At 40.8% G+C, this 23,123-nt stretch overlaps 1 protein-coding gene across 1 annotated transcript in view; it reads right to left on the reverse strand.

Moving 5' to 3' along the window:
• Positions 1–7,966: 7,966 nt before the first annotated feature.
• Positions 7,967–23,123, reverse strand: part of EHD4 (EH-domain containing 4) — a 29,733-nt gene continuing 14,576 nt past the window's right edge. The window contains exons 3-6 of the mRNA XM_009887975.1: positions 22,951–23,048; positions 14,320–14,732; positions 11,025–11,189; positions 7,967–8,503 (exon numbers count right to left, since the gene is read on the reverse strand). Of these exons, the coding sequence (XP_009886277.1) occupies positions 7,967–8,503; positions 11,025–11,189; positions 14,320–14,732; positions 22,951–23,048 (1,213 nt within the window). The remainder of the gene's footprint in view (positions 8,504–11,024; positions 11,190–14,319; positions 14,733–22,950; positions 23,049–23,123) is intronic.

Below are 23,123 nucleotides of genomic sequence, written 5' to 3' on the forward strand. Positions count from 1 at the left end.
GGGGGGGGGTAGTCCAAAGCAGCTTAGGGGAGGCGTGGAGACCTCCAGCCGTCAATCTGCACAGATTCCCTGCTTTCACAGGCCTCTCAACTGAACTTTGTCCCTAAATAGCCAAATACTTCTCTCAGCTTCTCTTCCCGAGGGGCTCCAACTCACCAGCCCCAGGCACCCCCCTCCCTCTGCCCCCCACATACCTGTCTTCCCTGCGCCGCCGTCACCAGCTGCCCCGGGGTGCCACCCACCCCAGGGCAGGGGGGGTCCTCGGCCGATGGGGCTTCAGCTCCTCTTACAGCTGAGCTCTGCCTGGGAGGATCTAAACCGACATCCTGGGATGCTGGGTTGTTATAAACCTCAGCCTCCCCATGCTCTAGTCTAAACTAGAAGTTGCTTTTCTCTTTGAATAGTTGGCTAGCGGCGACATGACATCAACGAGGAGCAGAATTCAAGCAGAACAGTCGAATTACATCATCCAAAGGAACTGGAGCCCCTCGCTGCATTTGAAAAAGAGGACAGCTTAAAGCAAAATCAGATGGATTTATTTTTCCTGGCACGAAGAAGTTCAGTCATCTTTTTCAAACAGAAAATATACGTTTGCTTGTTTAGTCATGAATTAAAGACATTTTCTCCTTGGAGCTGTTTATATTATCTTGAAATTTTCCTTCTGTTTCTGAACCTCAAACAGTTAACATAAGAGCTTCAAAGGCTTTGCGGGATGAACACATGGGACAGAGGACTTTAATTCTCTTTCCATTTCATACAAACATAGATAAAGGGTTTCAAGTGACAGAAAACCCTCAATATTTTGAACATCATACTGAAAACGGGCCTCAGAAATCGCTGCATTGGCAATGCCAGATCTAACTAGTGCATTTTTATCAAATCATTCAGATTTTTTCAGTTTTGTTCATTGCTACTAAGGAAGAGGGCAAAACCACTTCTCTTTTACAGCTGTATTTTAGAGGGTTATTTGTATATTGGAGTGACAAAGCATTTAGCTCTATTTATTGATGCAACAAAACCGTGAGTCTTACACGCAGATTGGCTCCCAGCACACTGCACCCTTCCCACAGGGATGGCGTAACGCCATGGTGTGCTCTCAGGTTTTGGTCCCCCACTGCCCCAATCAGCAGATTACCGATTACAATCACAGCTCCCTCCCAGCCCAGATTTCCCAGTTTCAATTGTGAAGGCCACCCAGTCACATGGAATGATTGAAGGTAGTTGGCAAAAGATGTAGCATTGTATAAACCATTAACATTAAGGGTGCAAATTTTAGCAGACAAGAGGCAAGACAGGGTAGTGCAAACTTCAGAAAAACTGTGATTGCTCTCCATTGTAGGCTAAAATTGCCAAGCCCTGAACTTACTGGTTATAGTTACATTGTTGGTTAATTTCTTACTCTCGGACTAGACAAGAAATTAATGCCTTTTGAGACAAAACACAGAATGATCCGGAATAGGGAATCCCTAAGCATGAGCAGCATCTTTCACCAGTTCCGTGTTTAAAATGTTTAAAAAATGATGATCATACATAGGAATATTACAGTACATCTGAAATACAGCATCTGGTGAGAGATACATACCATCCACGTAAAATGAGCCACTTTCATTACTATGAAACCTTCAGACTGAACTGGGATATGGGATGCTGAGCTAGCAACACCTTGGAGAGAATATGGAGAAGCTCCATCTCAGAGAAAAGAATAGGTGGGAGAATAAGTTAGATTTGGCACTAATGAGTTTCAGTATTCGCTGGACCAGAAAGTAACTGCGAGTCCACAGTCCATCACGTGGTACAAATCCGTGCTAGCATGAAGTCCTGAAGGGAAAGGGAGAGGAACCCATCTCAGTACCATGGTTTCAATGAGACAAGCTATTTTTTCCCCTCAGAGGTCAGAAAAGCCGCATAGATTCAGCACTGCTGAATATAATTGTGAAAAACATGTACACCTCCTCCTGACTGTGTTTTGATCACAACAGGTCATAGCTCATTGCCATGAATCCCAAGCGAACGGGGGCACCTTCAGCAGATGCATTCATTCATCTGCCTAAGCATGGCAAGGCAGCCAACTCTTTCTCCTGGGGTTTCCTACCCAAGTGTCGTGGTTTGGCCTCAGCCAGCAGCAAAGAACCACGCAACCGCTCGCTCCACCCCCACAGCCGTGGGAGAAAACAAACAAAAAACAAAAAAATCGACAGGGCAAAACTCGTGCGTTAAAATAGTGCAGTTTAACAGAACAGCAAAAGGGAAGATGAAAACAAAACAGTAACACCGATAAAGGGATACAAAGACACAATTACAGTACCGCCGAAGCACAGCGACTGAACCCTTCCTGCCGAGCCCACCCCCAAGCGGCGACTGCTCTCCTGGCCCGGGCTCGCACCTCTTATAGCCCGGGATGGGTCACGTGGGATGGAATGCCCGCCCCCTGCCGGCTCCTGGGGGAAATTAACCCCATCCCTGCCGCAACCGGGACATCAAGTCAGGCAGGTTAACCCAAGGGCCAAGATTTCTAAAAGGTCCTCTGTGCTCACAGTTAGTACTTGCAGCACGATAGAGCCTCGGATGACAGAAGATCAGAATAAAGTAGTGACTGCTCTGAAGTCCTTACAAATACACCAAACACGGGAGCCAGTAACAAGGTTTGGAGAAACTAAATGGTACAGCAGACTGAATAGAAGTATTTCACAGTTTAAGGGTGCCAAATATCAGAAGTAATAACTACCACAAAACTTACAGTTGAACTGGTAGTGTGGACCATTCTGTGATTCTGTGACATTCATCCACTGTCCCCATTGTCCAAATAGAAACCATGGCTTACAGTGAAACATCTATGAAGCATACCGCAAATTTGCCAAAGTCCGAAACGTCTTGTATGTGGAGTATGTAAAACATCATTCTACTAAAAAAAACAACCCCCCACCTCCAAACCCCATTAAAACTTCATCTTCTCCAAACTATTTCTGACTTTTATAAGGAACAGTTCAAACGAGCCACTGCAATTCAACAGCAGTGTAGCCTCCAGGAACCCCCGACACTGTTTTCATGGAAACACTGGCTTTCATGTGACACATGGCATGACCACCAGGAGCATAACAGCCTAGCTTGCTACCACTGCTACATACAAAACCTTTTAATTCTGCAGCAACTTAATTCTACTGGTAGCAGGAGCAATAGCTGAACTGTAGCATCCTGGTGGCACAGATGTATCTTTGGAGATGCTTCAAGGTATGTGCATATGGGAGAAGGAGAGGGGCAGGAGGAATTCATCGAAGCACAACATTAATATGAATGTTCTATTGACATAACTGGTTATTTTTAAGTAGTAGGTAGCACAGTGTGAAAGATGTCCTTAGATTTTTTTGGACAAATATATCAACAAATTAATTTTTGCCATATTGCTATTTAATCTGCTCTTTTTTTCAAGGTTAGTACCCCCACTGAAGTTAAAAGAAGTGCCTCTCAGCTCAAGTTTCAAGCTTTCAATCCACACAGGAACTTTTGATTTACCTTCCACACTTGGACTTCAAGAAATTTCCATGCTTAGACATTAAGAAATTCCAAGATTACATTCTGCTATAAAAAGCTAATTATGGAGAGGTGTGGGAGGTGTTTTGTTTTTTTTCCTTTTAAAATATCAAGTTAATTCTGGAGTCAAGCCATGGCATGGGCAGTAATTTCAGCAACAAATTCAAGGACACAAAAGAGAAATAACCATAACCTATTATGGATACACAAACCAAGGTGGGAAAACAAGCAGCTTGCCAAATAGCTACTATGTCTATGAGCCTTAAGTAGCAAGACTACACAATTCTAGTGACTGAAAAGTTACCTTCCAGAAAGAAGCTTACAAAAGAAAATCACAGGTAGTTCAATATTAGTTTATTAAATCAGCAATTTTTATCACCACTTTCTAAAAATGATTACAAAGCATATTAAAATATATTACAGTATCTGCAAGGAATTTATTGTGTAATAAAAGTGCAACAATAATGAACTTACAACTTTGTTTGCCTAGTCGGACAAACTGAAGCACACTGCACAGATCAAACCTTCCCTCAAAAATTAAGAGTGCTTTTGAAGTGAAAACACAGTGTTTAAAAATTTTAGAAAAGGTAAGCATGTGAAGTAGAAAAAAAAGTTCATGTTTATTCTCAGTGCTAAGTTACACATACCCATCAAATCATACACTTCAAACTCTGCTTGAATTCTGACAGTATCAAGAGCCACCAAAGTGAGTGCAAGTTGTGAAGGGAAGAAAGTGAGAAGAAGAAAATTAGGGCACATTTCAAGTACTGGGGATGAATGACATTGAAAGTCAGGGACCGGATACTGCTGCTTTGAGACCATGTTCCACACAAATCCATACCATCTCCAACTAACAACCGGGACCCCACCCTGACCTAAAAATCTCTGTAAACTCAACATTTTCAAGCTGCCAAAGCTTTAAAAGACTCTCACTGTCCTGTAGTGTGGCTATGAGCGGCAGTCCCAGATTCTCTGTTCCAGTCTATAACAAAAATTAATTTTTGTGGGAACAGCATTAGGGTTGGGAATTAAAACTGTTGTGGAACAATTGGAGAAGAGGTAAAAGCATCAGTGTCTACTTTGGTTTATGGCAGCAGTTTACACCAGTGGGCACTGATTTCACAGGATGAATTACGGACAGTTTTGAATGGTCTCGCAGCAAAAGTAATCAAAATCCTAGGCATAAAACGGTCAACAAATCCAACATCTTAGTCTTTCTTCAGCAGATATCAGTAACATCAAACTGAACACCAAAGATTAGCTCATCTCGCTGTTCCAAATAACTACTTAGAGCAGAATTTCATGAGAGAAGGTAATCCTGCTCATTCCTCATGCTCCAAACACATGGACTCGCCAACTGCACAGAACATTATCCAAACTGTTATGTCTGGCTGGTTTAACTAACTGAATGGGCTTGCAGGATCCAACAAGCCAGAGAGCCATCAAGGCAAACAGAGTAGGCCCATGGGTACGTGAGGAGGTAGTGAGAAAAGAGATCCCTTCCCCTGAGCAACAGCAACCTACTCTATCAGTTTAGCTGTGCAAGAAATGGCTGTTTAAAGTCCAGCTGAAATGTACTTTATTCCTATCAACCAAGTACAATGCTAGCGCATTGCACCACTTATCTAGAAATACATTTATGCATACAGGTCTGCATGCCGATCCTGAAGCACTTCTATTCCTCCAGATAAACAGAGGAAATCCACCTCTACTCCTATATGTGCTTCCTGCATTCCCCTTCCAGATTCTACAGGAAAACCAAAGCAAAACTTTTTGACCCCATCTAGACAAAATATTTTAACTTATCAAAATGATGCATTTCAATTTGTCTCCCCTAAGCCCAAGTTAGCACACTGTCACGGAGACTGAAGAAAAGGCTGTGTCCTCCATTTTACTATGACTAAAGCTAGAAAAATTAAATAAAGTCACTGAGAAACTATCCTGCTCCTCTCACTGAAGAAGGATATTTCTACTGGTATGGGATCACATGGCTCCGACGCATCTGGACCATCACCCCTGGAAGCTACACATGGTGGGAACTCAAACATGGGTCCACTCCTGGAACCCTGTGCTGCTGAAGAGCAAAGTAAGGCAGACAGTTGGAAGACCAGCAACATCCCAGATCCTCTCAGCTTTGCCCACACTACAGTAGTCACAATAAACAATCTTGCTTTCTTTCTCCTGGTTGCTTTCCTTACTAAGCTAGTCAGGCTGGTCATTAGTGTCTGAATTTGTTACCAACTGCAGACACTACACACAAACAAGCATACATTACTTCTGTAGCCTGTTTTATTTAAAATCCTTCAATGTCTACAGACTACATTTTGTTCAATCAAAAATAAATTACATAGAAAATCAGTTACTCTGCAGATGTACAGTCACACAGGTAGACTCATGGTCAAGTTTCACAGCTCTACTAAAGTGCACAGAGATGTACTAAGGCTAATTTGGCTTCTAATTTAGGTCTAACAGAAATAAAGCTGGTATGCTTGAATGACACGAAAAAACCCTAAGAATTAAAAAAAGCAAGCAAGTCCTCAAGAACAATTTAACTATGCCAGGATATCCTTGATACAGGCCTGGAAGCCTGGCAAGGTAAAGGTGTTCCTCTGTCATTACTTAAAATAGCTTCATTGTTTTCCCATGGTAGAGCCCTGGCAAAGTTCATGCTAATTTCACATCAGAATAGAACAGATGCAGAAAGATAAGAGGTCCGGAAAGATCTGAAGTATTAAACCTGACTGACAACCTACAAATGTACGATTTGAAAAAAAGAAGATGAGGCTCTTCTTATGTCACCTACAAACCTGAACACGTAAAGTGTGACTAAAATCTTAACTGGCAGACAATACCCAAACTACTTCCCTCCCCACCCCTACTGCAAAGATGCTAAAACACTTTTTGGTTTGCACTGTCTCAGAAGGCACTACTGCTACGACTTACTGAGACTCAAAGAAAAAGTGCTCAAAACTACAGTACCTTTGATGTGTAGGGTATTTCATACTACAAACGGAACACAAGTCAATTCCTGCTCACATGCATAGAGCAAAACTGACTGCCAAGTTTGATTTTAGAAAAGGACTGGCCCTCCCTGAAAGACTCAAGTTCACAGGGCCAAAAATTTGCGTTAAGGTACTGATAAAAATCAGTTGTAAGCAGCTGATACGTTCAACTTTGATTGTGTTGTTAGACAAATCAATGTTTATTAAGCATCCATTCCTTTCATGGATTGTTTTCAATAAAGGAATAATATCTGGAGGGACCAGTTTATCATTTATTACAGTCAATGTGAAGATCCCTGTTAGCCTCCCCATCTTTCAAATCTGCCACCATAGGAATCAAATCTCTTTTGTGGTTGTCAGCTACATGTTGGCAAAAGAAAGTCAAACACTTTTCTTAAAAATATTATATATAAAAAAATATATACAGAGATAACTGTATTATTACCTGTAAATAGTAATTAATACAAATGAAAATTTCCCGAGACAATTTGATGTGCTTTGAAGAGGCTGACTTTGAGCAACATACCTTTTCTAAACAGATAGTGAGGCTTGATTCCAATTGAAATGTGATTTTTTTTTTTTAAGCTTATAAAAACATTCTGCTGTCGCTTTGAACAATTCAGGAATTTATTGTCTGCAGAGCAGCTAAACTGAAACCTCAAAAGAGACTAGAGATCCAAGGAACAAAGGATATTCAGTTCTTTTAATGATAATACTGAGTACATACTCCTATATAAAACTGAAGTAGTTCTAACAAGACACAATGATGACAGATTGAAAGAATCATTTTAATATTTTGTAGTTTTAGCTATAATCAGTGAAGTTTTAAAACAAGTCTGCTCGTATTCTGAGCACTTAAAATTCTCTCTCAATTACTCTTCTCTCCTTCTACCCCTAAGTTAAATAAAGAAAAAACAACAAAAATAAAGTTTCCTTTTATATTTGCCTTTTCTTAATCTATAGAGATGCTGACATTCACTCGATGCCTAAAGTATGTTTCTAGCATAGAAAGCGTTCCTTGCATAGGCAGGTGAATTTAACATTTAGAGCTCCCTTGCACTATTTAAAACAGTTTGGAGAAACTTGTGCCTGATAAAAGTATTTAGGTTTGGTGAAGGTCAGTGATTTTTATACATGGTCTTTTCTGCTTTATGGTTGTAAAGGCAGCAAGACATGGAAGCAGGCCTAGAAAAACATTTTCACCTTACCATCACACATTATGATAGATCTATACAAGGCACTTGTGATAAGCATGTCTCAGTGAAGGTCAGCAGGGCCAACTACATGAATGTTTCCCTGCTACTATGCTTCTAATTTCAGTAACTTGCGTGAGATGTGCTGTGAGGTTTAAGGATCTAAGCGTAATTTCAAATTTTGGTGGTTTCAACACATTTGTTGAAGGATTTCCAAAATCCTCATTCTTTTACTTGTATTTTTCACTCTGCTGTCTGCAAAGGTTTCCTGTGAGATGGTGGCACCAGGTGGGAAGGTAGTGTGCCAGGAAGTTCATATCCATCCAATTTAATCTTGATAAGATGTTTTGCTAATGCAAACTCCTCATCATCCAACATCCCATCGCCATCACAGTCTGCAAGTTTCCAGATCTTCCCCAAGACACTGTTGGGTAGTTTAGAAGTCACCATCTCCTTCTTTGCACTGATCCCAGATATTTTGCCATTGATTGGTGACAGAGTGTAGAAAATCTCATCATAAGCAGGTTTATCTTTGGCGACAACCCATTCATCTTCATCAGCTCCTTCCTTAACACCTTCTCCATATCCGTGGCCAAAGGGTCCTGCCATGGTGCCATCAAATGCTCCACCATGCACCATCTCTGTGGGCATATTGCTCTCTTCCTGGGTGATCAGGCTCATCAGGGAGGCAATTTTGTTGGCCAGCATGTTATCCACAGCTTCAATTAGCTTTGGTTTCAAAGAATGAAATTTAGTGAAGTCACAAGTCTCCAACAGCTCCTGTCAATGACAAGGGTTTCAGTGACAGCAGTTAGAAAAAAACCTCCAATACATTGAAACAGGTTAAGGAATGGGCTTTAAATTAAAATAATCTGTTATCTTTTGAAGCAGTTTCCATAACTGAAACCCCTCTTGAAGGAGAAGCAAAGCTGACACATATGTATCGTAGACCTAATATACTGGTGAAATACATTAAGACAATTTTGCAACAGTGTATGCGCTGGTCTATTAAATTACATTTAGAATACAATTTTCAAAGCAGCAATGCATAAGAACATGGCAGTTGATGAATGTTACCTAACAACTTTCCATTTGGTGATTTTCTTCCGAACATCAAAGAAAATATGCAAGTAGGCCCTCAGTTCTGCTAGCACTTGTGTAAGTGTTTAAGTTAAAAATAAATCCAAGAGTTTGCAGGACTGATCTGATTTTATAGATTAAACTTCTTTGTGGTTAAGTCATGAAGAAACGTCCTTTACCAATAAAGAACAACTGAGTTGGGATAACAGCAGCAGTGTTTTTATACAAGTGCTGCCAGAACTCCTAAGTTACATGGTCCCTGCTGAGTTTTCATTTTGTACATAAACTCCTACTAACCTCAATGAGTTGTTTAACTAGGTGATATGTGCTATTTCAACACAAGCCCAAGCCTGTTTTACAATAGTGTGTTGAAAAATTAAAAACGCTCTAGGCAATTATTAAGTGATTTCTACATGCAAAATGCTAGCCAAGGAGAGAGAGTTACAGTGGAAACTGCTAAAAAAACAAACCACCCCCCCCAAATCCCCTCTCAAATGGTGTTAAACTCCTTTGACTAATCACATCTGTCTCAGGGACCTGCTCCCATATATATCAGAACTGTAATGATATGAACCCAAGAAACCTGAAGCATGGGCAAGTGGCTTTGCCCACATACACAGAACTTTGGTTTTCTTAGAGGAAAACCGTCAGCCAACAATCATCGCTGTTCAGGTGACATTTACACACAATCACCTGATTTTCAGCAACTGATCAGGATAAATTTATGATACGCAATAAATCTTAGAAAGCAAAGGTCAAGTCTGCTATCTGTTTTGGCACAATTTTCTTTTCTCACCATTTTACTCCTCATTACAGAAGTGACTGCTCTCTCATGCATATATTTGCTGCCATCTGCTGCTGAGGCTTAGCGACATGCACTATTAGCTTTATAAAGTTCTATTCAAATTTTGTGTCAATATCCAAGTGATCATCTCTCACTCTCTCATTCCCCATCACCAAGCAAAGTGGCAAGGGAATTAAGAGTTGACTTTTTCCACACAACCCCCTTTTAAAACCTAACTCATGAAACCCTTCCAACAATCCTGCCTGCAAAAACCTAGCCGAAATAGATCTTGTGCTTCAGCTATAATTTACGGTCTCATGCCAATAATTGATTCCCAAGTTAAATATTTTAGTTCATAAAAGAACTGCATCCCTGATAGAGTGATGACTGGCTGATTAACCTAGGATGAGCAGTGTAAATGTACCACATAGATTGTGAGAATGACACACAAGTGTCAATCTGGAAAACATGCTCCATCACACTCATCACTAGCCCGTGGTCAGATCAAACTACAGGCTCCTGATCTCATGTTCTTCAGCTTCCAAGCTGAATTATCTTCTAATTCAAAGGCCATTTAAGAAGCCTATGATCAGAGATCCAAAAGTTGCAAATTGAGGCTTGAGGAATAAATTGAAAGCATTGCTAATAAAACATCATTTGTTCTTCCCTAGGATACTCTGTTTCTAAACAACTCACCTCAAATCAGAGGACAGAAATAAAAAGGTGAGAAAGCGACAGAAAGTTGGTAGTAAGATTGCATAAGTTTCAGAAGAGGAACAAGAGACAAAAGGTATTTAAGAAGGAATGATAGGAGTAGAAATTGAGAACTTCTCTCTCCTTCATAGAATACAAGCTCAAAAGGACAGGAAAAAACTGAAAGGCACTACTTTCAGAAGAGAGAGGTTTTAGGTTGGACTTTCAGGTAAGGCATTGCCTTTGTTACTAATGGCAAACAGTATCATTAAGAGCAAGAACAGAGTAGGGTAAAAATTAATAATATGTGACTACAGATATCTTCACCTATGCAAGTATCTGATAGCATTACAAAAGCAATATAAATACCCACATTTAAGACACAAAACAAGGACCACCTTAACCTGTAAGTTTCCACTGCCATTTTATTTGCACAAAGCCTTTAGTACTATCTACCCTGAGGGACCAAATATTGACAGAAGGTCTGACTCTTTATGGCAATTTCTATAGTCCTGTATCAGTGGATGCACACTAAGCAAGTTACCAATTTTTTTTTTGTTCTGGACTGCTTCCACATCATGGTAACCCCACAACAGGCACATGATTGATTGTCACTTCAGCTGCTATATTGCTGAAGACCCTAAACTGAGAAAATGCTGAGATACTCTGTCTTACCTTTTCCAATTCAGCAATCCTATTGGAAAGTTAGTATTATTTCAGAGGAACTGTAATCTATCATCTTACCTGCATTTTCTTGACTTCAGGGAAGTCCCCTGCTGAGATATGGTATTCCCTTTGCAGTTGAATGTAGATCTCTGGTAATCTGCTGATCAGTTCCTTCTTCTTGTTCTCTTTTCCAAATACAGAGGGCATTTCTTTTTTCAGATAGCTGATGATATAAGCATGAACCTAAGAAGAAGCAAAACTGAAATCAATACTACTGTTTATCTACACTTAACATTAGTGTTCTTTACTCAGGTCACAAAACGACACAAAAATAACATCTTTCCATAAGTCAACTGAAGCATAAGATATTATCAACAATTATTTCTGGAACTTCATGTTTATATGAACAATTATCAACTAGTTTTTGCTGCTTTCAGCATTCCCTTGAGAGGCAGAGTTAAAGCAAACACATTTAAAAGAAATACAGATATACACTTGCAGTTTAAGAAGCAGCATGGTACAGCATTCCATCACTACCAACAGTGAGACCAAATCAAGGCCCTAATCCCACGTCCTGACACTACATGCATGGATCATACACAGAGCACAGCCATACTGGTCCATCTGTCTCAGTGGTAGAGATTTGTAAGTCCATTTGCCTTACCAATCATTATGGGAAGTCATGGAATAATGCCTCAACCCAAGTATGCTAAGTGGCAGAGCTATCTAATTGAAGTGACACTGCATTCCTACCTATTTAATCCCAGAAAAGTGAATACCCATAGTCTATATTTATGCAGCCACAAGAGGATGACAGAGCAGTCAATATGCGAGAACAACAACATGCCACGGCTGCCTTGCAAAGCGTTAGGGAGAAAAGTGGAGTCATTCCAGCATATATAGACAGACCTTAATTTAGGATGACAAGTCCTAAACACATTGGTACTTGCAGAGCTCTTCAAGTTTCCCACCTGCTGGCTGTGATTATGATAATCCAGCATTGCCATCAAAACATCCATCCTGCCCATGCACCCTCCTTCCACCCTCACCCCCGAGCCATTCATCTCTTCCCCTTACCACCCTCCCACCACCTTCCACCACAAAAAGGATCTCCGTGGCCACAGCAAGTGATCTGGTCCAGGACAGAAATGGTGGGTTGCACTTCTTAACTGAGGCGAGTTCACTTGTCCAGTTGATGGTGTGTACACAGATATTTATTTCTGCTTCACACAAGAGGGAAGCACAAGGGCTGGCTTCTTTTAGAAGCAATACACATCTACCACAACTTGAAGTAATCAAACTGCTTTCCTACGCTCCACAACAGGCTACGTGTTTACACAACTCGGGCCTTTCTTCATTAAAATACAAATATAGCTGTTGCCAAATCAGAAGTTACACACAATTTTCACACACACAGAAAAACGCATAAAAAAAAAAACATTCATCAAGCCATTGAACAGTAAAAAAACTGACACTTTGAAGACTGAGGGAAGACAGATTACCACAAAAAAAGCATCACTAGAAAAAAGTCACTATAGCAACATGGTGTAAAAACAATAATTAATACCTACCAAAACACCCCAGAATGAGCCTTATAGTATTTTGTACAAACTTAACACATAACCTGTACAGAGAAAGTGCTCTTCCATTGCTTTCCTTACTTATTTAGAAGGCTTAATAGAAACTGGAAAAAAAAATCTCTTGTTTTTAAAGAAAAATAGTGTAGCCGCTTCTTCTTTGTGCATCCTAAGATCCCAAACTTTCACATTTGACTGTTAACAGAACAACAGCAAAAAATGGACAAGAATATACATTCAATATCACTTCCTCATATCTAGAATAAGTGCATGAATTTTAATTGCAGATAAATTTAAATTTCTACAGAGGAGAAAAAAAAATTAACAGCATAAAGAAGCAGGGTTTCTGCATAAACCCATTAAATTTTCTAGTAGGGTAGACATATTCCTCCAGAATGACAGAACAAGGAAGAAGTTTTTTTACAATGAGAGTGGTGAAACACTGGAACAGGTTGTCCAGAGAGGTGGTAGATGCCCCATGCCCGGAAACATTCAAGGCCAGGTTGGACGGGCGACCTGATCTAGTTGAAGACGTACATGCTCACTGCAGGGGGGTTGGACTAGATGACCTTTAAAGGTCCCTTCCAACCCAAATTATTCTATTATTCTGATTCTAAGAGAGTTTAGAAATAATTGTAAGTAATTTTATGGATCTTCTGTTTAAAATAGTACTTCTATCAAAACCAGAAAAGTATGTTTATAGTTCACAAGCACCAACAGTTGCACATGTGTATGCTATGTGGTCTGAGTTCTGCAAGTAGGCACATGTGTTTCTTACAGATAAGAACAGTTCCCATCTTCAACATGGGATAGCAAGTCACAGGACTTAAAAAAAAAAAGTCAAATTTGACGGCAAGTTAACCATTTGCTTTTGTTTTTCGGTTAGAAGAGACTAAGAAATAGAAATAGGACAAAAATATACCATGTAACACTGTGGTTGTAGACAGTGTTGTCACACACAGCCTGCCCCACGCATACTACTTAGTGACTCTAAGTTGCACACAATGCATGTACTCCTCCAGAGCCAAAAACAAGGGGAACAGTGACTGGGGCTACCTACACTGCAGCACATGTTCCTGAATAACGAGAGATGGGTTTTTCTGGATATGATGACACAAAGTCTCTATCACCCGAGTGTCTCTGTGGCTCAGAATGAAGAAGATATAATCTGAGACGCTCAAGAGTGTCAATCTAATGCACAAACACCTCTCCAATTCATCAGTTTCTATGCTTCAGCAAGACTGAGGCTTTTAATCAGTCTTGTATTCCAGGATATAACATAAATGCATTTAGTCAAAGTGTCTTTCCACAGCACCTGATTGACAGTACGCAGCGAGGCATTAATATGCAAAAAAGCATATGGAAGGTTGCATGTGAATAGTTTTGGTTGTGTTTTTTTGCCCTCCCCCCCCCTTTTTATTTTTTAGTGTTCTCTACATAGCAGCTATCATTAAAAAAACAAGTGGTTTAATCTCCAAAAAGTAGCATTAAGATTACCTTGCTGCACAGTGAAAAAAAAACACAATTCACTCCCCTACCAAGCAAACAATAGCTTTAATGGCCTAAAAAGCAGCAAATCCCTTCTCTAAAGTCAGGGAGGCATCCCAGTACAAGTGTCGATTTCCTCCTACTTGCTTCTATATCTTGGGTGCCTACCTCTTCCTTCAGAAACTGACAATTCAATCCATTTGCTGAAGACCACACAGTTTATATGCAGAGAAAGATTGGGAAGGGTGAGAAAGGACACGCTGAAAGACTGCTCATTAAATTAATTTAGGTTTTTTATCTTTTCTTACCTTTGCAAGTCTCGCCCGCTTAATGAGATCATTCAGTTTCCGCACAGCAGCCTTCTGCGGGAGACTCTGGATATCCTTGAAAAGATCCTGTGCCTCGGCTTCAAAGAGTCTTCGATTCTCTGTGTTTCGGAGAGGATGGGCCCAGAAGGAGCCAATGTAGACCCGCAGCACCTCTGGAGTGTTGATCACCTTTCCCAGGGACCACATGAGCGCACCGTAGACCCTCATCAGCTGCTGTGTGTCCACTTGGTCGGCCTTATTAAGCACCACTCGAATCTTGTCATCCTGGCCCCGGAATGACTTAATAGCCTCTGAAAACTCATCGGATATATCCAGCTTATGGGCATCAAAAAGGAGGATGATGCGGTCGACTCTCTCAGCAAACCACTGAAGGACTTGGCAGAAGTCATAGCCTGAAGGAAGAACATGCTGTTACAGTCCTACTATTCAGATAAGTGAGACTCGGAGATGGTAGGGCTGGGGATGGAGAACAAGAGGATCATAGCATCTACCTGGGGGAAAAGAGGAGACAGACCACCTGACGGAGAGAGTCTGTGGATAATGAGGTCAGGACAACTGTATCCTACACTTCCTTAGACCGGTCTCACTATTCCTGCCTTTTTTTTTTTTTGTATCACTGCCCTTCCTTCAACCTTGCCATCCCTCTCCTATGTCACTGTCTTTTGTGCTGCTGTGAGTAACTGTCTCACACCCATATTTGCCTCTTTGCAGGAGTTCTGGCTCCAGCAGACTGTCCAAGCCAAGCAGCCCTGTGAGGCTCTTATCACAAGCTCTCTTTTCATCACTGTTAACACTGGCCACTTTGGTAGCACTGCCTATCTGTACTAACAAGGAAAACAGCACACGCACAGCACTCCAGCCTAAGTCAGCAATCAAAAATATTTGGAATTCAAAACCATTTCTGAACTCATCTCTCCTTGCATTGAAACTGTTATTTCTACCTCAGCAAAATCAGAGATCCGATTTACAAGTAATGTGCCTACCTTGCTGATGGCTTTGGGGATGTGACAGGTTACAGAACACAATGAGCAGTGACCTTTCTGACCATCTGAAACAAACTTTTTGATGTACTAAAGAAAAGCCTATTCGTAGCACCTGTCTGAATGCTTTTATAAATGCAGCTGGCAGCCTAGTCCACACAAAAAACAGTATTCAGGAGCTCCTCATTCAGAAGTGACACATTTAATCCACAGAGTCACCACTAGTGATGTGGCATTGGGCTTGGCATGGATGTGACTCATCTCGTTTGAGTAAGGAACAGCAAGGTATGAGCTGGAAGCTGACATCCCACCCCTCCTCTTCCTCTCAGGAACTAATCAGAGCTGAAAGAGGGAGCAGTCAAAATGCAAGGACTGGTGTAACGTAACCCAAACAGAACCAACAGTTTTGCCACCAGCAGCATATATTCACATGACAACAGCAAAGAAAGCTCAGTTACCACCAGTGAGCCTTCCAGGGTGTCTTTTGTCCTTTCTCAGCTGAGCAAGATAAGCTTTTAAACCTCCAATCCCCCAGCAAAGAAAACCCACTCAGCCTACTCATACATGAGCCAATTATACAAACACTTCATAGACCTAGTCCAGATACAAGCAAAACACTCTTCACCACTCCTCTTTCTCCCTAGCATCTTTTAAACAGTATAAATAAAAAGGTAGGGAGCATTGTAAAGTTGCTTGGCTTTTCTTAAAACAATGCTGGTTCAGTCAAGTCATTACTCACTATACTTTCAAGTTGTTGGTCTTTAACAGGGAACCTAGAAGCAAATCAGCTTTTTTTTTTTTTTTGCTTTCCATTACAACTTGATTTGGGCCAACATCAAGAAAAGCAGGCATACATGAAAGTAAACTCCAGATTTGTCATTGAGCATACTTGTGCATGTTTAGCAACACAGGAAAGAACTCGGTCTTAATTTTTTAACTTATAAATGACAAATAGCATATGAAATAAAATCCAGAACTTCTAGTTAATAGTAAGAAAATGTCCCCAGTTATCTGCCTCCCACCTTCCCCAAAGAGATCATAAAACCTCAGTAAAAATCCAGCACAGACACATCGAACTGAAATGAGAGGGCTATGCTGAAAAGGTATTATTAGCATCCAAAAGGATGCAGGTCAGACTCATTAACTGGCTATTACAAAAAAAAAGGCCAACATAACATTTCCCATTAAAAAGATTACTTTGTAAGGAATGCAAAAATGCCTCTTTCCCGATAATGCTGCTCTGATGCTTTCATATGCTCGTTCTTTGCTCTGAGCAGTTCCTGAAGAGCTAAACATGAGATGAAAGGTGTGGGCAAGGAGAAGAGCTACACAAAATTCACCTCAAAGAGAACTCTTCTCACTTCACACTAATAATCTTATCAAACCCAGTATGAATAAAACTTTATAAAAACTTAGCAGGAAAGAAAGGGAGAAGCGAGATCTTGTATGTCACTTGCATATCACAATATAGTTGCTACAGTGCACAAATCTGAGCTATGCAATAATCCACTCTGATTTCACTCATGTGGAAGGAAGTCTGCTGGAAATGAAATACATAAAATTGCAAAATGAAGCAAGTCAAATTCTATTACGTTTTCAACAAATGGGTATGTGAGAAGGTGACTTATAAGGCTAGTTAAATAAATATATAAATTCCCATCACACATTTGATGTATTTTGAACTGTAAAAACAATTGTACAGTTAACAACTATGTTAATTACCAATAAATTTCTTTTAATTATGAATTAAACATTAATGAAGCATTTGCTTTGAGAAAGAAAAGTCCACTTGTTGAAAATTGCTAAGAAAAACACCTCAAAAAATCTGAAAAAACCCTATTCATTTTAATGACAATTTGTCATTAGAAGTGAACCTATTTTATATACAGATTCAGTGAGTATATCTGAACTACAGAGAAGTGATATATGGTTAAGTATTTCAGCCAAGGGTTTCACGCTGTTGATTTCATGATTTCTCCACCCTGTTCCCACAGACAACAAAATGCAGATCTATCCCACCAGTCAAAGCAATGATCTTGAAAGAAAACATAGGACAGCACCAAGACAACCCATTTAGGATGCTGTCACATACAGTAAATGTGTGTGGATTAGGGCTTTCAGAGTCGAGCAGTTTGGAAAACCAGACCAAAAAAGTTTGGTGTTGATAGAACAGCAAGAGGCTGAGAAGTATTGTTGGCATTTCTTCACAAGTTTGTTCCAATGACTGATGTCAGCAATTACATCCAGCCTGAGGATCTACATCTCACCAGGTACAACATCTACTCACAAATGCATATTAAAAGTCACAAGTCAACCTTGTACCCAGCTTAGGGGGCTGAGGAAAGCAGCGATCCACCAGCAGCACTGCAGAGCTCATCCCAACCTGCACGGAGGGAGCGAGCTGCTGCCTCCAACAGAAGCATAACTGTCGGGCATCAGTAACGGGCTGAGCGGAGACCACAGAGGAGAACAAAATGGAACAATGCGGAAGACGTGAAAAAGAGAGAAACTGCATGTGGTTACCAGCCCTGGAAACACTGGTGAGTGGAATCACCATGAGCTGTCACGTGTCATTAGCACAAAGCAAAGTACCAGCCCCGTGCTCGACAGCCACCAGCCATACTCAGAGATACAGCTCTGCAATCACGTGGTGTGAGTGCAAATCAATTTTCTGTGCCAGTTAGTAATAAAGATTTAAACAAACAGTAGGCTTTCCCTTGTGGAACCAAGGTAAATAATTTCCAACTTGCCCTAATACCATCTCACAAAGCTTTTGCAATTCACAAAACAATTAAGGAGGCGTGATGGGCTCCACCCATCCTCTGTGAGCACAGACAGGCAGAGTGTCCAGTTCTTCCAACCCTGGGGCTGGTGCTACTGGCACAGCAGATGAGAGGCACCTCTCAGATGAATGCTGCAGTGAGGAGCCTCCAAGCTCAAGGAACAGTATCCACTTACCAGATGAATCAGGGGTGGGCAGAGCGCTGGAGAGATCCCACCTGCCATTGCTAAGTACCACACCATCAAGGCTACAACACACAATTTGGACATGGACAAAAGCAGCCTTCCCCCCCTCCCCAATCTGCTGTTCTTCTATGCTTTGCCACAGGCGCACATATGAACTGTCTCTCAAACGGAGCTCAGTCGCACATGGAAAGATGCACTTTTTGCTGCCCAGGGTGGAAGTTTCCAGTTATGTTAACAAAAGCCTGCCTTGATCCAGCACTCCCAGATAACACTCTTATTGCACTCCTGTTGGTAGACTAATCCTAAGGAGAACGTACAGTGTCTCATTGCAAGGGAAAGCCTGAGGCAATGCTGCAACTATGTACATCACCTTACTTAATCCATGACTACATTTTCACAAGCCAGACTGAACTGAGAAAATTGCTTGCATTTAAGTAACTCCAGTTCTTAAAATGCAAGTTAACCAACATCCTTCATTTTCCTCTGAGCTTTTTCCCCATACTTCTTGAAATCCTTGGCTTCATGACACTGTCATGAACCAACCCTCCCCCCCTTTCTAAAAGCAGTTCCTCCCCACACCCTGCCAGACATTGCTTCACCTTCCTCCTCTCCTTACGCTCATTGTTCCTCCCAAATCTTGCAGACCATACGCACATTTCTGTCTGACATTGTCTTTGTGAACATCACCAGCGATGCTGCAGAAGCAGCACAGGGACGGGCATTGTCTGACCGGGGACAATGCTGGCACAGGTCTGTGCATTCTCCTCCAGCCTCTTGAGCAGCCTCTGACCTGACAGGCAGGAAGCTTCTGGCACATCCTCCTGCCGACAACAGGAGTGGGAAAAGTTTGTCAAGAGAGACAGCTTTGAATGTCATACTCCGTGTATATTTTTGACTCTTCAGAAAGCAATCAGTTTCTTCATCCATGGCCTGGATGCTTTCCAGAGTTATAAATAAAACATGTTGGGAGTAGTGCATATCCTGTATTTTCACATAGTCCTTTTACTATTTTCCTGCATTTTAAAACTGAAAGTTAACATTCAATTGCTTTGTTGGTCTCAATAACTTCACCTTACTCCTAGTGATACCTGTTAAATTCTATCATTATGCAGGTGTTGTGTCCATTCACAGGTAAATAGTTAAGCAGTTGCTCACAGGAAGATGGAAAAAAACACCAGGAGTAAAGAGTAAAGGTTTTACACTAAGGCCCGGTAATCTTCCATCAAATACATTAAAACATCACCAATAAGAAAAGTTGCTGCTCATCAGTGTTAGAAACAAGCTAAACTTCTAGAAAGGTAATTTAAAAACTCAGATATGAACAGACACCAATAACGTGCAGAATAGAAAGCATCTAAGAATACTTAGCAGGTGTTATTAAACGTCACATTCCATTACTGAATTATGAAAAAATCTCATCTTGTATATATTATTTTGAAAATACCAGCAAGATTCATAAGAAAAACAAATATTTAAGAGAGAAATAAAAAGAAACCAAAAGCTTAAAAAAAATTGCTGAACTACAAAATTTTGAAATATAAAATTGTGAAATTGTCAGAAAATAAATTCTGAAGAATCATTCTGTATATTTAGAGCTTTCCTGCCAAGCACAGAAAAGCACCCCTATGTTTAAGTCTGTAATCACCTTCACAGTAAAAAGAAATGGCAGTTCCCACAGTGATGCACAGCAGCTTCCACCTTGTTTCAGTGAGCAGCAGCCAGTGAGTTTAAGGGTAACAACACACATGTAGGAAAAAAACCTTTGTTGGTCTGGAGGTGCACAAACAGAACCTTCTCTGACAGAGACATGTTTAGAGACAGCAGAAATCATAGAATGGTTTAGGTTGGAAAGGACCTTGAAGATCCCCTAGCTCCAACCCCCCTACCACAGGCAGGGACGCCTCCCACTAGACCAGGTTGCTCAAAGCCCCATCCAGCCTGGCCTTGAACACTTCCTGGGATGGAACCTCCACAACTTCTCTGTTCAACCTGTTCCAGTGCCTCACCACCCTCACAGTGAAAAATTTCTTCCTAATGTCTAATCTAAACCTGCCCTCTTCCAGTTTGAAGCCATTACCCCTCATCCTATCACTACATGCCCTTGTAAAAAGTCCCTCTCCAGCCTTCTTGTAGGCCCCCTTCAGTTACTGGAAAGCTGCTATAAGGTCTCCCCGGAGTCTTCTCTTCTCCAAGCTTGGAGCAAAACATCTTGTAGGATCCTGCTTACGTTCACACGCAATGATTTAAAAAGTAGTCTAAGCAACTCAAACTTCAAAACATGCTAAATCAGTCTCATAGCATAAATACATTGAAGTCAGTCCGACTCCTTCAGGAAGCAGGTCAGTCAGGCCTTGCTATGTGCAGTACCACAGGACAAGTCCAGTTTCTACCCCACAAAACCACCTGTATGGAAACTGCATAAGCAGCCCAAAAATCATATACAGGAAACGTATCTGACTATGCAATATTTCAGACATGGGCAAGTGCAGTATTGCCTAATCATAAGAGCATGCAATATAGGTCCGTACTGTGTCTTGTAGGTACTTCCTATATGCTGATGCCTAAGTATATGAAACCGTAAACCTTGGCAGCAGTTGCCCTGCAGCCCTGTGGCACTGAGAGAACAATGCTCTAAAGCTGACTCCCAAGTCCTTATTTATGGTACAACCACACTGGTTAAAGCTAAACAGCATACAGGAGAACCACATTTGTGATAGAAGAACTATGCTAAGTTACATATTCAAGACAATCCTTAACACACTGAAGAAAAAAATATTCATGAAATGGAAACTAGTCGACTTAAAGCCTGTGAAACAGATAAGAGTTCGAGGTTATGACTGAGCACTGTCAACTTGGGTAAAAGTCTACCATATGAAAGGGCAGGCCAGCTAGGCCATAAAAACAATTGACAAGGCACATACAATCAAGAAATGGAGTTTCACAAAGGAGTAACAGTCATATGTTTTGTTAAGTTATAACAGGAATTCTAAATGGCAGTGAAGAGCCATGGTCCTTTAAGGAACACAGGACTACCAGTGAAACAAAACCTGGAGTGAAACACAACTCTGTCCCACACGTGAAGTTTGGGACTTCCACAGCAATCCCTAATGGTGTTGAATTTTATCACACAATTGCTCACTTTTTCAGTGGCATATTAACATGGTGCTTTAAGTTCTCTGCTCATTTCATGTTCACTTCCATACTGTTACGGAAGTGGCAGCAGATACTTCAATGCTGCCAAGCATCGTTTTCTTTTGATTTAAGAAGCAGAGAGGGAGAAAGATGAGCCTGTTTTTTTCTTTGTGGAGGCAAAAGGGAGCTGGAATCCAAAATGGAGAAGCAGAAGTAGGAGATTTAAGACCATCTTTGATTTTATCAGACTCTGTCTAAAGCGAGACTTAAATATTTTGTGGACATCTAATAAGATTAAAATGATTAGTTATACACTTTGTCATTTCTGCCTAGAAGTAAAAATGCCAACTTGCAGTATTTGTTTTACTCATCTGGTTCGGCAACATTCAAGCCTTTGCTTGCACAGATGTAGAGCACTCATTGATGTTCATCTCTGCTAGTTCACCAATATATCACATATAGGAAAACACAGTTCTCCCCGTGACAAATGCTTTACGTGACTACACGAGCAACAAGAAGGACAAAAACCACATTCACACACTGAACAAAAAAATCCAGAAACATCTAGTAGACCAGTTTGCTAAGCAGGCATAGTTTAGATGACAGTCTTAGGTTAGTCTCTGTCAGTGCAATGCAAAGACAAGACTATGGTTGCACAGCTGCCATATATGGTGCTTATTCCAGGATTTCTTCAGAAAATCCCAGGTGTGGTATGTTAAAGAACTGATTACTGCCCCCTCCCACAGACACAAAACATACAAGTTCCCATTTCTTAAGCAAAGGTCTGAAAACAGAGGGCAGCATAAGCCACACACTCCATCACTACTATTTGCAACTCCACAGAAACCTCTGGAGTGCACTTAAATGCAGCTGAAGGAAACAAAGAAGAAAGTTATTTACACCATGCTGTTCTAATAGTTTCTCAAACACAGGCTAATTTCTTAAAGAGCGTGTTAAAAACAGGGTTCAGTTCTTCACAGAATTTTCATTAAAGAAAATTAATTTCATTCCCTCTTCCTCCTGCTACCATAAGTCTTTCAACTGAAAATTGTATTCTGGCATGACTGAGCAACGTTAAGAAGCAACACTAGCAGCTATGCTTACAACAAAAGCACCTTATTTATGCCAGAAACCCAGTTTTTAAACATGACCGGCTTGAAGAGCTATAGCTATTATGAAACATTTCTTCATTCATTAACGTCAATACTATATATGAGCTATTTATTATTACTTTGTGGAAAGCAACTAAAATGTCAGAAATAACGCTTTTTCCCAGGAGCGTCAAATAGCCATCTGCAGCCATAGAAGTGGGGTGACAGAAATCCCAGCACCACCGGTTTTCAAGAGTAAAAATTCCAAACCCTACTTCTAGCCTTAAAACACGGTTTTAGATAGCCTTGCAGTAACAAAGTTTGAGACATGCCACCACCCAATGCCACTAAAACAGGACCCCAACAGATTAGGATGATGACTTGTCCATTACAGCAAAAATAGTTATTGAGGTTGGGTATTTTCAAGCCCTGCAACTCACCTCTGCTGATGCGCTGCTTCTCTCCAGAGAGAATGCCAGGGCTGTCAATAATACTGATGCTCTTCAGTACCTGGTTAGGTAACTGAGAACACATGAACCTGCAGGAAAGGAGGAGAAAAAAAAACATTAACAATAGCTCTAGCTCACATATAGATTGTCCCTTGAGAGCTCCC

The sequence above is a fragment of the Charadrius vociferus genome, unplaced genomic scaffold (genome assembly GCF_000708025.1).
Source record: "Charadrius vociferus isolate BGI_N301 unplaced genomic scaffold, ASM70802v2 scaffold337, whole genome shotgun sequence".
Classification (NCBI taxonomy): Eukaryota; Metazoa; Chordata; class Aves; order Charadriiformes; family Charadriidae; genus Charadrius; species Charadrius vociferus.